At 39.8% G+C, this 16,717-nt stretch overlaps 2 protein-coding genes across 3 annotated transcripts; one reads left to right on the top strand and one right to left on the bottom strand.

The window, feature by feature from the left end:
- Positions 1-208: 208 nt before the first annotated feature.
- Positions 209-4,436, top strand: LOC144057544 (tumor necrosis factor receptor superfamily member 5). Its single transcript, XM_077575251.1, has 6 exons — positions 209-257; positions 1,189-1,330; positions 1,407-1,532; positions 2,400-2,534; positions 3,183-3,284; positions 3,360-4,436. Exons 1-6 carry the CDS (start codon positions 255-257, stop codon positions 3,470-3,472), a joined length of 621 nt encoding a protein of 206 aa, XP_077431377.1. The 5' UTR covers positions 209-254; the 3' UTR covers positions 3,473-4,436.
- Positions 4,437-4,591: 155 nt separating this feature from the next.
- LOC144057542 (uncharacterized) lies at positions 4,592-16,626 on the bottom strand. 2 transcript variants are annotated; one of them, XM_077575249.1, is made up of 10 exons: positions 11,521-16,626; positions 11,179-11,236; positions 10,073-10,183; positions 7,984-8,115; positions 7,591-7,705; positions 6,698-6,738; positions 6,507-6,614; positions 6,397-6,419; positions 5,663-5,726; positions 4,594-5,595 (listed from the first exon to the last, which is right to left on the bottom strand). In XM_077575249.1, exons 1-10 carry the CDS (start codon positions 11,584-11,586, stop codon positions 5,321-5,323), a joined length of 993 nt encoding a protein of 330 aa, XP_077431375.1. In that variant the 5' UTR covers positions 11,587-16,626; the 3' UTR covers positions 4,594-5,320. The 2 variants fall into 2 exon arrangements, with proteins under 2 accessions (XP_077431376.1, XP_077431375.1); XM_077575250.1 differs by lacking the exon at positions 6,698-6,738 and having other exon boundaries at positions 4,592-5,595; positions 6,507-6,649.
- Between the last annotated feature and the right edge of the window lie 91 nt (positions 16,627-16,717).

Raw genomic sequence — 16,717 nt, 5'->3', positions numbered from 1 at the left:
CAGAATAAGTAACTTCCTGGAAGAAGAAAACATTTTGCCAAATGTCGAGAGACGGCTGCGAGGGTCTCTGCAGAGAGGAAGGGGGTCGCCACCGCCGTGAGATCTGAGCGATGGCAGCCAAATGCTGGGTTTTCACAATGAGTCACAATCTCAGTGACATTTCAAATTAGTCAAAAGTCGCACACTTGCGGGCCAGCGTTCATTTTGACAGTTGTAGACGGGGGTCTCAGGCTGAATTTTTGGTCTCCTCATCCATGGTGAGTGCAACGCCGCGAGTTCAATCTTTTGCTAAATAGGATACATTAGCTTGTGTGGAAATTGTCCAGTTGAGATTATGTGACAGAAAAGTGACAAGATAGATATGACAGAGGCCTTTACAACCTGGATAAGGAAGTCATAATATCAGTGTTATGGTGGTTGGCATGAGCAAAGGTTTTACTACTACTAAATAGTCACATGTGTTTGTTGTTGGCTGCTATTCAGGAAGGACGGGCATCGGCTAGTAGGTTACAAGTGAAAGTAGCAAAGTTGTCGTCCATGACACAGCTATGCCTCGAAATTCAGGAAACTCCACCCGTTTATGTCCATCTCAGGGGGCGGCCATTTTGCCTGATTGCTGTCGACTGAAAATGACATCACAGCTGCTCAGGTATCGACCGATCACGGCTCAGCTGTTTTCTGAATTTGGTCATGTGATGTTCGCAAGCTGAGTCGTGACTGGTTGCTACCTGAGCAATTGTGATGTCATTTGCAGTCGACGGCAAGAGGCGAAATGGACGCCCCCTGAGATGGATCAAAATGGGGGGGGGATTTGGCTGCTTTGTTCATAAAACACAATATTAACCAGAAAAAACATGTTTTAAGACAAGTGGGGCCGCATTTAATATTTTATTCATATTATAAATTGTATTTTTTTTTTTTTTTACTTGATTTCCCTTAAAAGGGTCCACATCGCAACACCAACACTATTCATTAGCGCATCAATAGCATTTCCCATTGTGGGTTAGCATTAAGCTAGCAGACTTTAGGCAAAGTTATGTTGTTGTTTTTTTTACCTGCTTCACAAAGTTGCTTCCGCACTCCGCATCATAGCAAACTGGTAACTTGCCAGGATTGTAAGTAAGATTTCCAAGAACTCCAATGGAGTCATAAATATCTTCTCTATTTTCTTCCTGGTCTTCCCCACAGATGCGCACACTCCCACGTCTACTTTTGACATCCCTTTGCAGCCTGTGCTTGTATTCCTCCGCGCTGTCACTGCAATGCAAGAACTCCGAATACGCGTGGCCAGTGAAGGCCCCGCAACGTTGCTGTGACAAGTGCCCGCCAGGTAAAGCGGCCTCCACAACATCCGCGTGGCGTCATGTGCAATTATCAACCGTGGCGTTTGCGTGCGCGTTTGGTAGGTGAGCACATGATTCGACGCTCTCGGACCACTTGCCAGATTGAGTGCGGGCACTGCACGGGTCAACGCTACACCGACTCCTACAACGTGGAGATGAGCTGCGATGTTTGCGCAATGTGTGACAAACGTGAGTCAACATCTTATTTCTTTTCCCCTCACGATGTTTGAATCATGAGAGTGTGTGTGTGTGTGTGTTGCAAGCCGTCACGGGAATTAGGGTCTTTCCACAGGAATTTGGTGGGAAATGGTGAAAATGGCAGCGGATTGTTATGTTGTAGCTGGCACAGTAGAGTGAGTGTTTCTGGGTTAGTCTGAGCTATTATTATTATTATTATTATTATTATATGATATAATTTAGGGCTGGCTCACAAATAGCAAAAAATCTGCGTATAATTGACGGCATTTGTTTTTATGCTTTATACCATTATTTTACCGATCCGGCCCACTTAATAATATATTTTCCTCCATGCGGCCCCTGAGCTAATATGAGTTTGACACCCCTGATGTAGATAATGAAGAAGAGTGGCCCCAGAACAGACCCCTGGGGCATTTTAGCTGTGACAGGCAGGGAATTTGATTTGTGAGTGTTTGCAATATATATTTTTTAAAAAGTGCCATATATGCTATAAAAACATTTCTAAATAATATTTAAACAGAGTATTTTTGTATCACGGATTTCACTTCTTGCTTATTTTTTCTTTGGCGTCTCGCAAAACCGGATGGCAGCCTTTGAATTTGGCAAAAATAATTTAGCGCATCTTCCAAATGCTTGTAGGAAAGTGTTTGATGAAACCAAGGCAGATTTTGGCCACAATGAATGCAAAAACTTTATTGCACATTTCCAAAAGAACATCAGGCTGAAGCAGCTTTGGCTTTGCTCACTTTTTGTTTTACACTAATAAGCTCCGCCCAAAGTCAGTACAACACTACGACTACTGCAACAATCGACCTAAATGACATGTTGTAATTCCCACCATGGATTTGCATCTTTTAGCCAATATGGAGTACGAGTCGCCCTGCCGAAGCTCCCAGAATGCCTTGTGCAGATGTCAAGCGGGTTACGAGTGCGCGGATGAAGCGTGCACGCAGTGTTTGCACATACCAGGAACCGTCAAGTCCGGCACCACAGGTACCACAAAACATCTGTTCAAACACAACCACCATCCAATGCTAATAAATAACGGAGCCCGGGAACCATTATTCGTGTTACATATAGTACAAGATGACGAGAAATTGAAGTAACAGCAGAATGTTTGTTATTGAGGTTGGAGATGACAACGGTTTCTAATATTTTGTCCCCTATTAAGTCATTTCCCTTTGAAATGAATGGAAGCAGCATTAATCTGTTCAAGCCCATTTTTTTCCTTCACATTTTAATTATTAAATGAAAAAAAAATCCACACTAATGTACTTCATAAAGGCATAATTACTAAATAGAATATAAAAAAATTAAGTGATTTTTGCATTGTGGCTCCTTCTGGTGTGTGCAACTTGGCCACCAGGGGGCAGTATTAAAAACAATAACCAACACAGAGAGATAGAACCGAGAAGCCTGACGATTTCTTAAATGAAAAGGTAAGCATAAAAGGAAGAGTGTTTGCTTATATGGTTATAACTACCGCAACATCAGTGCTAGTTTTGTTTGCCTGTTTTGGGTGTTTTACATTATGTTAGCATTAAGCTAACAGACTATCATTGGGCAACATTCTGTGATTTGGGTCACTACATAATGCGTCATCGTCTTTGTTTTAAGGGAAGTTATTTGTTTGCCTTGCAGATGCAAAGTGGTACTTGGTGGAAGCTCTCCCCGTGTGTGTATTCCTGGTAGCTGTGGTTTTACTAGTCTTACCCTTTCGAAGCTGGCTCCGATCCAAGCACGGTAAACATATAATATGATCTTTACGAATGCAATTAACGTTAATTACAGCTGGCTTCATTGTGTGCTGTTGCTCAGGTTGCTCGGAAGTCAAACGGGTTTCGGGACTGCTGGGCACAGAGGAGGAAATGGCGCAGTGCAAGCCTGTCCAGGAAGTATGCGGCAAATGTGAGCAAAGTGTTGCGGTTTGATTTGTTGTTCACGGACACACCCGGGCGGGTGTTTGTTATTAGGGTTAGGTTTAGGGTTAGGTTTAGGGTTAGGGTTAGGGTTAGGTGTGGAGAAGAGAGAACATGCATTGCGGTAAAGGTGTGGCACGGTCATTAATGAGCAATTTTCGATTTTCTTAAATAGTGGCAGGTGGTGTTCATTTACTCGATTGTAGAGTATTGGGCTTCTATTTGGAAGATGGCCTTTATTTTATTTTTTTATAAGCATTCCACTGTCCTTTTATTCTTGTTTTTGTCAACATAAATAACAATAAGCACTGTTTTGTCCAGCTAGTTCCAAATATATTACTTTAATTTTTTTTCTAACAAAGTTTTCAATTGGCTACTTTATGAATTGTAATCATTTCTCCCCCGCTTCCTGTTCAATCAAGACAGATTTTTGAGGCTACATCTGAAGTGAGAGAAGAAAGACTACAACCAAACATATACAGTAAACACCTCACCGCAATAATTATAGTTGGGATCATTGTGAAATAAATTTCTTTGTGGAACACTTGAGTTCATTTCTAGTCGGTGTGCTCCACTAATTATGAGTTGCCGGTCTAGTTCATAATTGCCCAGTCCAACTTTATCTTCACAGTCTGGAACGCTCTGAGGCTCCATGTCGCCTCTCACAGGTCAGATTTGGTACTACTTCTCCATCATATGCGGAGACGCTCACATTTGAAAACTCTTGTCAAGAGGTAAAAAATCTGAATGTGTGTACCCCGGCGTTCTTAAACTAGGATGCGTTTTGTATATTTCACTAAATTGGTGATGTTTCTTTTGTGTATAGATTAGTTTGATGAAAGATTAAAACCCCTTTTGACAAAATATCTGGGTTTGTGTGCTAATTAAATGGGTTACAGTACTGTACTGTGTGAAAATGTTTGCCTGTCTAACAGTAGAAATGGAAAAATAATAATAACGGCAACTACAGCCCCCTCTAGTGGTACCAACTGCTAATGTTTTCCTATCAAAGGGGAGGGGTGAGGATGTGTTTATTTGAAGGGAAATGCTAATTTAAGTGATGGATGGAGATTAATTCAGAAACGGCGTCTATTAGAATGGAGGCCACTATTTGATGGTACACAGGTGTTGCTGAATGCATTTTATTATCATGGAATTCTTCATTTATTTCAGTTCATTTCACAAAGTGAAACTCAGAGTAACACAAATTAGGAATTTTAATGATTACTGTATATATCTGACAGCTCACGAAATGTGAATATTAAATAGGAAACATTCAAAATGACATAATACAGAAATTACAAATGGGAATTGGCATTCTAAAAGGCATTTTTCTGAATCTATAGAATATGCGCCTTTCACTTTTTGAACTGAACGAGTGGAATAAACAAACTTTTCTTCCATGTTCAAATTTGTTCAGATGCACCTGCACATGTTATGTGAAATTTACAAACATTGACTGTCCATATTTTGTGAAGTCTTCCCATCCACATGCATATCAAGGAAAAATATTTACAGATCTGCATTCTTGATTTTTGTCAAATAAATACATTTATTACATGGAATTAGACATAAAACGGCAAAAGGCAACTTGGTGGTGGTGAATCTTACAAAAAAAAATGCGCTTCAATACTCAGGAACAGGAAAACGAGTCAAAATGTAGCAGAAATGAACGTGATCCAACCATGTGACCCAACACGAACGACACCAATCCAATCCAAGCGAGGGCGGTTGGGAAATCTTTTGATGCTAATATTTTTTTTCCCTTTCGCCATCTCTGTGATTTACCCGATACTCCCTCAACCTCACTTCCACATGTCCTAGTACTCCAGTTGCTGTGTGTACCTGTTTGCTTCACCTTCAGGCTTCTGCTTCCTCTTTGGACACGTGCCAATCTTTGCCTTCCTCCTGAGAGGGGAAGAAGACCGGCTCGCCGCTCCTCTCCTCCTCAGAGAGGGGGACGCCAGGTGTGAGGACCGGAGGAGGAGACATTCGGTCGCTGTCTTCGGCCTCCTCCTCCTCCTCCTCGTCCTCTTCCGCCGCCCGCCTGGCTTCCGTGACGGGTCCCACTTGGCCGGTAAACTGGCTGAGCCAGCTGATGATGACCGTCCCTGCGTTGTGGACGTGCACAGCACCTGCAGAGACGTTCGCTAAGTCAAGCAGCTCGTAATAGTGAGCGAGACGGGCAAAACGGTTTCATACCGCGAGGGTCGATGGGGACATGGTGAGTCGACTCCCGCTCCTTGCCTGCGGCATTTGGAGCCCCCTGGAAAGAAAAAAAATTGAGAAAAAAAAAAAGCAAGTCTGTCTGTCTTATTGTGCTACACGTTTTGTGTATTAAGTGATTTTTGCGTAAAAAAAATTGATGGGATTAATAAAATAAAATAAAAAAGCTACTAAAAAATTACACCTAAATATATGTTTGAAAACAAATAATTAAATGTATATGTATGGAACTTAAAAAAAAAATAGAATTGTACTGAATAAATGTCCTCTTCGGGATTGAAAAAAGAAAAGAAAAAGAAAAGTTGAAGCCGTTACATTAAGTACCGTTTGAACATTCAATTCAGTAATTATGTCACATACCACTAGAGGGAGCCCACGTACCACATTTATAGAATTACTGCTGTAATGTATGTTGCGTGTTGTTCAATACAAAAACAATAATGCATGCAATGAATGCGGGAATGAACAGAAACTCGACAAAAAAAGTGATGACTTCTACAAAAAATGTTTTGGAATTGCATGTATTTGTCACAAGAGAGCAGCCAAGTGCTACCTTAAGCTCTGCAATTCACTTCAAAATAGTTTACTTTAGCATCAGGATGCTACAAGAGAGCGCCAAAGCATTTCTCATAATAGTCTGCAAAGCTTTCTTTGGCGTGGGCACAAACACACGCAGAAACACACACACGAGTCTTGTGCACGTCACTCACCTTGTTGCGCAACTTCATCACAGCTGAAAGACACAAATCATGCATTTATTAGCAGGCTAGTTGAAAAACTACCAATCAAACACATTCTAGATATCCATTTGCCATCATACCTCTCTTCAAGCAGGTTTCCTCTCTCGAGCGACAGATGCAGAACAGGACCAGGAGGGCCACGGTTACCACGGCGACCATGGGGAAGACCACGGCCGCCAGCTGAGGGGCTGTACTCGGAAACATGACACCCTCAGTGAACAAGCTGCAAAGTCCTGTATCATTAGCATATTAAAAAAAAAACGTGACTCACTTTTGTTAGGGTGTGAGCTGTTTCCAGGTTGAACGTCACATCTGTATGATAATATATATATATCTTTCAGTTAGGATCATAAAACTGCAATGTATGCAAATAAAAATGTCAAAAGTTGTGACTGATAATGAGTGTAATGAGGTACAGTGTTCGCCTTATTCACAAAATTAATGTTGTTTTTTTTTTTTACCTATCTGTCTCTCAGACCCAAGCCTTGGCTAACAAAAATAGTGTTTTGGCGCCATCTGGTGGCATCTAGACTAGGGATGAAACCTCTAGATTTATCCATGACGTCGTTTTTTTAGCGGTCCTGAGCCTTTTAGCGCCAAAGACATGTTTCATGTCAAGGTATATTTCAACAGACAGGCACGCATACAAACACAAAATGTAACTTAGCATTACGCTAAATGTAATTGTTGTTTTACCGTTTCCATTTCACTTGTGCGTTTATTGTATTTGATAGATTAGCTATCGGTCTCATTTTGGGTCAAATCGTTCCACGTGCTTGGTAGCATGTATAGCCTATAGCTTAGCCACATACACCGACTGACTGACGTCTATGTCGTGAAATTCGCAGCGCATTATTAAACCATTCAACATTTTGCAGATAAAAATGGCCTTTCACTTCATTCCTCACCGCCTGTCCCGAGGTATCGCTAGTGAATCTTTTCAGACTAGCGGCTAGCCAAAGCTAGCAAGGTGAACCGCTATTTTCATCAACCATAAAACTTGTTTTCTCTCAGATTCATAAAGACGTATAAAAATCGTATCGCTTTGTCGGCTCCGCAAAGTCTTATTTGCCGCAAATTGGCCGATTGGAAAATGAGTTGGTGAAAATGCGTGATTAGTGATGAGCCGCCTTCAAAGTCAACCAGTCAACTAGCGGTACTTACTGGGGAAATGAACACAATCTGGCAAAGTTACTGATGTCTTCTGAAGATGAGGAGAAAGCGGTCTGTTCATCTTCATGCGCTGATGCTGTCGTCGTTTCTGTTCTTGTCGACGTTACTGAGGTAACAGAACGTAGTGCTTTATGAAATGCAAACTAACTAGCAAAGTATTTTGTCATATAGTCTACATTTCCTGTACTTCAGTGACCTCATATTCTGCTTACCGCTACCTTGTTTAGCCAAATGAGAGTTACAAAAATCATCCAAACGCTTCACACAACCGCAATTGTTACATGAATAGATCTCTGACGGAGTTGTCACTTCACACCTGCAAAAGGATGAATTTCTGGTATGCACGATAAAAGTCACCCATTGCACTCGTCAGCAATTATTCACCCGTTGTGGTTGCGACACAGTTTTTGCAGTTGTCGGTATACGCGGCCACAGCGGCGCAGCGGAAGCCATCTTGGCACGTGCACTTGAGGTTCGACGTGCCGCTGCAGTTTTCCAGAACGCGTTGATTGAATTCTGATAAGGAGAAGAAATAAGATCAAGATGATTTGACAACGATTAATGCAACTGCACCCACTGGCCACAACATTAGGTACACTTGTGAGAGCGTTTGAGTAGTGCATGTAAACAAACAAAAAATTCTTTAGTGCGTGAGAAAATATTTTTCCAATAGTGTGAACAAGTGAATACAGAGTGTGAAAGTGTTTAAGCAGTGGACGTGAGAGAATAATTTTTCGTGATGTGTGAGTACATTTTTCAATAGTGTGTCAGAGCATTTCAGTTGTATATGTAAGAGAATTTTTCACAGCCTGTGAGCAAATATTTTTCACTATAGCATGTGAGTCAATTTCAGTTGTTTATATGATAGAATTTTCTTAGTATAAGCAAAAAAAAAAATAGGTGGAGTGTGTGAGATCATTTCAGTTGTGAATGTGAGAGAATTTTTCACAGCCTGTGAGCAAATATTTTTCACTATAGCATGTGAGTCAATTTCAGTTGTTTATATGATAGAATTTTCTTAGTATAAGCAAAAAAAAAATAATAGGTGGAGTGTGTGACATCATTTCAGTTGTGAATGTGAGAGAATTTTTCAGAGTGTGAGAAAATAATTTTCAGTAGCAAATGTGAGAGTTGTTTCAATTGTCTATATAAGAAACTTCTTTATTGTGTGTGAGCAAATCATTTTTCAGTTGTGTGTGAGAGTGTTTCACTTGTGTGAGAGAATTTGTCACTGTGTGTAAGCAAATATTTTTTTTGTATCGTGTATGAGTGTTTCAAGTGTTTTCACATGAGAGAATTTTCCTAGTGTGAGCAAAATATTTTTCAGTAGTGTGTGAGATTGTTTCAGTTGTAAGCGAGACAATTTTTTCAGATTGTGTGAGCAAATAAATTTTCATAATGTGAGAGTATTTCACTAGTGTAGCAAATCATTTTAAGTGGAGTGCATGAGAGCATTTCAGTAGTGTATGTAGGAGGATTTTTTGTAAGGTGTAAGCAAATCTTTCTCTAGCGAGTGTGGGAGTGTTTCAGGAGTGGATGTGAGAGGATTTCAGTGGCGTATGTAAACAATTTTTCAATCATATGTGGGAGCGAATACTTTTTCAGTACCGTGCGAGAGTATTTCAGTAATGCATGTGTGACTTTTTCAAGAGTGTGTGTGAGAAAATAATTGTCAGTAGTGTGTGTGTTTCAGTAAAGTGTGTGAGAGCATTTCAGTCGTGTGTGTAAACAATTTTTCAACAATGTTTTGCGAGCATATCAGTAGCGCATGAGAGCACCTCAGTAGTCTGTGTGGGATCCTACTGAGGTCCCTTCAGCAAACGAAAATCAAAAAGGAAGTATTTATTATTTAACTCATTCACTGCCACTGACGGCTATAAACGTCAAAAATTCATTTGAACTATTGTTATTAGTTCAACTTTTTTTTTTCCACTTTTGTTAACAAGATTATGAAAATGTACATTTAGAACAGTTCTATTAGTTTGAGCTTTTTTTCCCACTTTTGCTAACAAGAGTATGAAAACCTAGATTTTTTTTTATTGTACATTCAGAACAAATATAAAATTTGTGATTAATCGTGAGTTAACTAGTGAAGTCTTGCGATTAATTACAATAAAAAATGTTAATCGCCTGACGAGATGCTAATTAAAAATTAGGTGCGTCAGGCTATTAAAATTTGTACTCGTAATTAATTACATGACTTCAATAGTTAACTCCTCACGATTAATCACAAAAATTTTTACAGTAAAAAAAATCTAGGTTTTCATACTCTTGTAAACAAAAGTGGAAAAAAAATGTTAAACTAATAGAAAGAGTTAAAATGATTTTTTTTACGTATATAAACGTCAATGGCAGTGAATGAGTTAATGAATCAAGATCAAATTAGTGAGGCGACGCTTATGTTGTATGCCGTGTGGTCCTACAGGTGTACCTAATGTTGTGACCAGCAAGTGCATTAACAACACCACTCTACCAGGCCTGCAGTCGCCGTAGCAACGATGGCAGCTGTCCTCACGGTTCCAATCGTCAGTGTAGCTCCCGGCGGGGCACGGCTCGCACTGTCCGCAAGACTTCTGGAACCGACCTGAGGAGGAAACCAACACAACACGCGTGAGGTGCCAAACGCATGGCGGCGAGTAGAGACGGCGAGGCAGGATGTGGTCACGGAGCTGAAGCGGCCGAGCGCCGCTGCGTCATTCTGCTCGCCAACGTCGACGCAAACGCAGCCTGGTATGGCGTGGGAAAAGATGAAAAGGCGCGGTGATACTTTCACACTCCTTTCCATCCACTTAGTGATTTGTTGATTACAAATCATGGCCGTGAGTCAAACATTGTGAGGAAAAGGCACAGAAATCCAAGATGTATTTTTAATAGTCTTTTCTCGAGTCTACAGCGTCACTGGACTGTGTGACGCATCTCGTCCGTGTGGTGATCAACTGTGATTTAGCGACAATAGGACCGCGGTTCAAATAATGGTTGACAATTACAGTTTTGGTTCGACTTGAACTAATGACAAAATGGTTACTTGTAGCCTTAGAGCTCCCTCTTGTGGTTGCTTTGTATATTGTTTTTACTGAGTCAAAAAAAGACCCATTCATGTGTTACACTGGCGGTTAGATCCTATTTTGTTGTTGGACAAGAATTGTCTGTAAGTACATGTGATGTCAAGAAAGCAACACTTTCTATTTGTTTAGGCTAATAAATATAGTTTATTGGCGGTTGGAGACTGTTTCAAAAGCGATGTAACTTGCTAGCTACTAGCATAAGATTGTCTAGTCTTGTATAGTTGGCTGATACCACGTTTGTTATATTATTTTATTTTCTAATTTTACAATGACATAAAGAGGCTAATGGTGAGAAGCCACTGTTCAAATAGGTCAAAAAGGAACCCAAGTCTGATTATTTGCAATGTCGTTAACTCGCTGTGTAGCTGGTGAAATTCTGCACTCGTAGAATTTTAGCATACTGGTAGGACAACTCTACTAGTGAGTAGCATTTGGTGCTACAAGTAGGGTCAATGCTTCTTGTAACAACAACCGTGACAACAAATAAACCCACACAAAAGTTCTTTTTCCTCACCTGCCGGGCACATCTGGCACTCGACGCCGTGCTGGACAGGCAAGCGGCTCCTCTCCGTCTGTAAGTTTGCATTGATGAATATCACTCAAAATACCTTTACTAGCATATACACCTTTGCCGTATATTAGTGAAGGTGTATATACCCACTCATAAGATGAAAAACATGCACTTCAAAGATTAATTACTACTTTCCTAAAAGCCAAGGCTTTGGCGCCCTCTAGTGTCATCCTATAGTGTTATACTGTATAAAGGACACAAAAAGCTATAGTAGGTATAAAAAATAAATGAAATAAAAGCCCTGTCAGCACTTTTTTTTTTTTGTTTAGGAGGAAGTGAACTTACCAGCGGGAAGGTGAGCAGCAGCTGCGCAAATGCCAAAAGCGCACTCACCAAATATTGCACTTTCATTATAAAAGGAATAAGCAAAAGAGTCCTTCAGAAATGTATTTTCGTCCACATTTGGTTTACCTTCAACTCTAACACTGCCTCGATTCCCCGGAAGTTCTTTGCCGAGCAACTCGACTTTTCTGTTACTTTTGATTGCATCCTGGGCTCCACCCATCGTCGGCGTCACTCTTTCCTCCCTCCAGCTGACGTCTCACCCGCCCACGAAGCTCCGGCAAGCGCCCGCCTGGCGACTTCGCACGCAGGATGTGCCACCTCGCCACTTACCGTACTTCAAAGTGGCTGAGGTTTGATCAAAACGGAAACTCATCATGTCGACTTACAGTATAGGAGGATGCACAACACGAAACTTTTGTTTGTGAGGATTTGTCACACATGATTAATTACTTGCAGGCAAGGAATCCGAAAGTTGAAAAAAAAATATTAACAGTAAACCCTGTTATCGATATTACAGAACCAAAATCCTGAAGAAAAAAAAGTGTCACCTCTTCCACATGCTTATTAAAAAATAAAAATTAAGCACATTGTAATAAGAATACAAACAAAAACAGATTGAAGATAAAATACGCTATTGTGAAAATGCATGTCCATTTAAGGGGCGGGGCCTACTAAGGTGACATTGCAAGTCTGCGTGTAAGGTTTTTTTTTGTGAGCTGTGACCGACAGCAGCTTCTTCGTGAGTGTGCTCGTTGTGTTTACTGTTCAATCAACAGCTGAAAATGACTGTGACTCTCCTTTCCCACATTCAAGGGCATTATAGTAAGTACACTGTAGTAGGGAGGGGTGAGTACTGATACCAGGTATCAGTATCAGGTCAATACCGGCCTTATTTTTAGGTGTTGGGTAATTGTGGAGGTTGCCAATACCAGCTACCAAAACTAAAAGCAAAAAATAAATAAATAATAAATAAAGTCCTCCTAGGCAGTAGTTGGCGCTATAATGCTTTCTTCACAATGTTTTGTTCATATGTTAAATGAAATATTTTGGAATGCTCGGTCTGAAGGAAAGTAGTATTGAACATCCCTACACTGTACAAACAATCACTTTAAAAGTAAAAAATACATTTGGAATTTTAACTAGTTTAAAAAAAATAGCCACACAAAATTACAAATTCAAGTTCTGCTGCAATACGTTGTACAAAATGGCTGACATGCTAACTAGAAATGCTATGTTACTTAACGACATAATATTTTTGGTCAATTTGTTTTCATATTTTGGTTTATTTTGCAACAAATCCCCCAATAAATAAAATAAAATAAGAAAATGTAGTCAAAAGGAGTTCAGCTAGGAAAAATGCTAAATTTGTCGATTTTACACCAAGGCCGAGAAGCAGACAAATTAAATTGAAAAATTACAAAATGTTATTGAACTGATCATTCAATAATCAAGTGAGCCAATAATCACACTTGGCATGTTGCTTACATACGTTTTTTTTATTCTCTTCCCCTCTTGTTTGACATACAGAACATCTCGCAGCTGTGCAAGGATGCTAACATGATGTTTCAAGCATTTACATGTACACTATTAACTTACAGTAATACACGCAAATGAAACAAACAACATTTTTTTTTTTAGAAAAGCTTTTCAAGGAATCACACCAGCAGTTTCTTTTTTTGTTCTTATTGTGAATTAAAACTCATCGGCTGTTTACATTCTAGTAGCTAAGCTATTTCAAAAATGGCTGCCGCATACTCGCATATCGTCGCTATCGGGCGGAATCCTTGCATAATGTGAAACGAATATTTACCAAGAAATAAAAAGAAATATTTATATTTAGAGTTATTAAGCGTTGTGTTGTTAGAGAGAGCAAGTTTATGCCATATTTTAGATTGCTTACTAATTTGTGTAAATGGCAGACCCACGTGGAGAAATGATGAAACTAACCAAATTTGGACAAAGCTTTCAACCAAACAGTGACAGTAAGGGAAAAAGGTCCTACAAGTTAAAGCAATTATTATTATTTTTTTTAAATAACACCGGTGGCTTGTAATAAGAACAACAGTGTCTCCTGATGCTGCCATGTTACATTATCGTTCAGCATTTATTGCACACTAAAATAATTAATTCCAAGACATGACACAAGCGTAACGGGGAAACTGATTGTTCCTTACTATTGATATCAATATTGATGTCAATATTGCTGCTTGTGCTTCCCTCTTCATTTGCCTCAGTAGATAAGACGCCTTTTAAAAGTATCTTGGATTAAAACATTCAATATTCAGCCGTGAGGCCCCTTGCACACCGGCACATGCATACATAGAAACCGACTGAGAAATGGAAGGGAAATGATCTCATCGTCCTTCCTGCTTTCATATTCGGTCAAACTGTACCATGCATTATTGGAATATAAAGCCTCAAATGCGTCCTCTGGTCTCAAATGTTATAATTTCGCCGCCTTCAGGCAGCGCGCTAATACATAAAAGTGTTTTCAATCGATGGCTTCACAGAGCAAAACGTTTTCTATTTACAGTGTTTCTCAATTAACAGCTGCACAAGCGATAGATAGCGCTGATTGCTTCATACACTTGACGTTATTAATTCATTGCTTTGCTCGCTCCTTTCTGTGCGCAAACTCAAAGTTGACTTTATTTACATCAAGCACGTCGGTGGGAAAGAAGGAAAAAAAGATTGGGCAGCTCAATTTGCTGACTTTCTTCTTTTTTTCATTTTGGCACTCGGCGGCTCATTACTTCCAGATCGGAAACTTGGCATTCCAAATAAAAGTTATTCATAAATGTGTTCAATCTGAGACTCACGATACAGTGGCGCCGTGACTAACAAGTTGAATTTGACCCGAGAACAATCACAAATCACACTCATCTCAAATAGACTTCCCCACATTGTTCCAGATCCCCCCACCAAAAAAACAACATTTTGTCTGTTTTTTAATTTTTTTAAAACAACAACACAGCACTTTAAACTATTAATATAATAACATAATAGTATATGAAGTGTAATTAAGCCAACCACACAATAGTAGATTAATGTGTTGTGCCTTTGATGTGGCCTAGAGTGCCTTGTAGCTAGCTAGTTAGCTCGTAAGCTGGTTAGCTCGTTAGCTAGCGAGCTAACGAGCTCGATGGCTGCGTCCGAATGTCAACGTTTCCACCCCTAAACGCTCATTCACTTTAAACAGTCTCGTAATATAGTAACGTCATTCTGTTTAATCATTCGGACAGCCAGCTAACTGACTGCTCGCCATCGCGTATCACATGACCAACACTTCGCATTGCTTGCGCCATTTTGTTTCCCTGCTCGCTATGCATTGTGGTCCACATTAACCTGTTGAGTGACCATCAATACGCACTACTTTTCCATGTGCATTGTGGGTCATTTTGAGTGCATACATTTTTTTTCTGTCTGCATATTTGGAAAACTTGTAAGTCGCGGTACCACTGTATTACGCTTCTCATTGTATTACAAAAAAAAAAAAAAAACACGCCTTAAACTGTTCTCTCTCGCATGCAGACGCTTGCAGTGGCTGCTGTAGTTGCAGTTGTCAGTTAAAGTGCACCAGGAATATTGCACATAACGAGCTCACTCGACTTGACCACCAGAGTCATCCGCAACCACTAAATCTCTGTCACTGTGACAAAAATGGAGTTGCGGCTTGTTATCAGCGAGCTCCGCGCCGTTGGCGACTCAAGTTTTCATTATGAAAGCACATTTAATAATTTTCACAACTCACAATGCAGCTTCTTCGCTCAGCTTTGCAGCCTGATAACGTTTCTGCGCAGAACCAAAGCAAAGCTTCCAACTCCGCAGCTGTAAGGCAGTAAAACGCTGACTCGTGACATCGGAGCAGAAGTGGGAAAAGTGCCCGTCATCCGACACAGTTGGTGTGGATATTAAGACGAATAATTACACATCGACTAGACGTTATTTGCTCGTTGCTATATTAGGATGAACATGTTTCTTATTGGCTATTTGCGTTGTTGCTTTGCCAAAATCACCGATGCGTGATGACTGCGTTTTACAAGACATAATGCAATGTTGACGTTTCTTTTTTTGCGATTGAGGTACACTAATGTTGTGTTGCTATTGTGGGGAAAAAAGCTCAGGAAAATTTTGTAGGAAATTGTACAAAACGTGAAGCATTATTTGCACTATTTATGCCCCCCGCTCCCCCACTTTCTAAACACTTGCTACACAAATTAAACTTTTAAAACCTAAAATATAGAATAAATAGTGAGCTGCTGATTTTAGGCTGCGCTCATAAATCGCTCCTCATCCCGGCAGCACGAGGATGATGAAACGTCGATGATGAAAAGTTCAAGTTTTTTTTCTTTTGATTCTTAAAATGGCTTATCTTAACAAGAAGCCTGATTACAAATGTCACAAATGGTCACAAATGAAAATCTGCGATCCGCAAGAACCAGACCGTGAAGTAGCGAGGGAACACTGCACTACTTTTACCCCACCAAGTTGTATTTTTCCACAAAAACATTTTGCCATAAAAAGCTATATTTACCCCCCCCCCAAAAAATATATTTTTTTATAACGAAAATGACAGCATTTTCACCAAATATTGTGATTAGCCCAAAGTAACCCATAACACTATATCTGTCCCCTTAAAAAAAACTGCACATTTGTATCCAAAATGAAGATCTATTGCCCCATTGATAACTATATTTTGTCCGCAAAACTACATTATATAAATTTAACATAAAAAACATATTTAAATCAAAAAAATGCCATAATTGGCACTCAAAAAACAACTACTTTTTACCCCCCCAAACCACAAAAAAACTATATTTTGCTCACTAAAACATTACATTTTGTATTTGTGCTCCCTAAACATCATATGCCATCATGAAATGTTTGGTTTTTCCCCCTTTCATAAGTTACCACAAAACCGCCATTTTGCTGAAGTCTTGACGCTGCAAAATTAAAACGGAATCCTTTTAAAGTGGAAGTCACTTAAACATTTCTTGACAATATGTGACATCACTAGTCTAAACATGACATTCTGATTATTATTATTACATTTGTGGCATATGAGTTATGAAGCAAAAACCAGTCGTTTTTCTCCATCTCAAGGGGCGGCCATTTTGTCACTTGCTGTCAACTGAAGATGCCTTCACAGTTGCTCAGGGCTCACAACATTGACGTCATCTTCAGTCGACAGCAAGTG

This window comes from Vanacampus margaritifer, chromosome 9 (assembly GCF_051991255.1).
Source record: "Vanacampus margaritifer isolate UIUO_Vmar chromosome 9, RoL_Vmar_1.0, whole genome shotgun sequence".
In the NCBI taxonomy this organism is placed as follows: Eukaryota; Metazoa; Chordata; class Actinopteri; order Syngnathiformes; family Syngnathidae; genus Vanacampus; species Vanacampus margaritifer.
The sequence above is the reverse complement of the archived record's forward strand: the minus strand, read 5'-3'. Positions and strand labels throughout refer to the sequence as shown.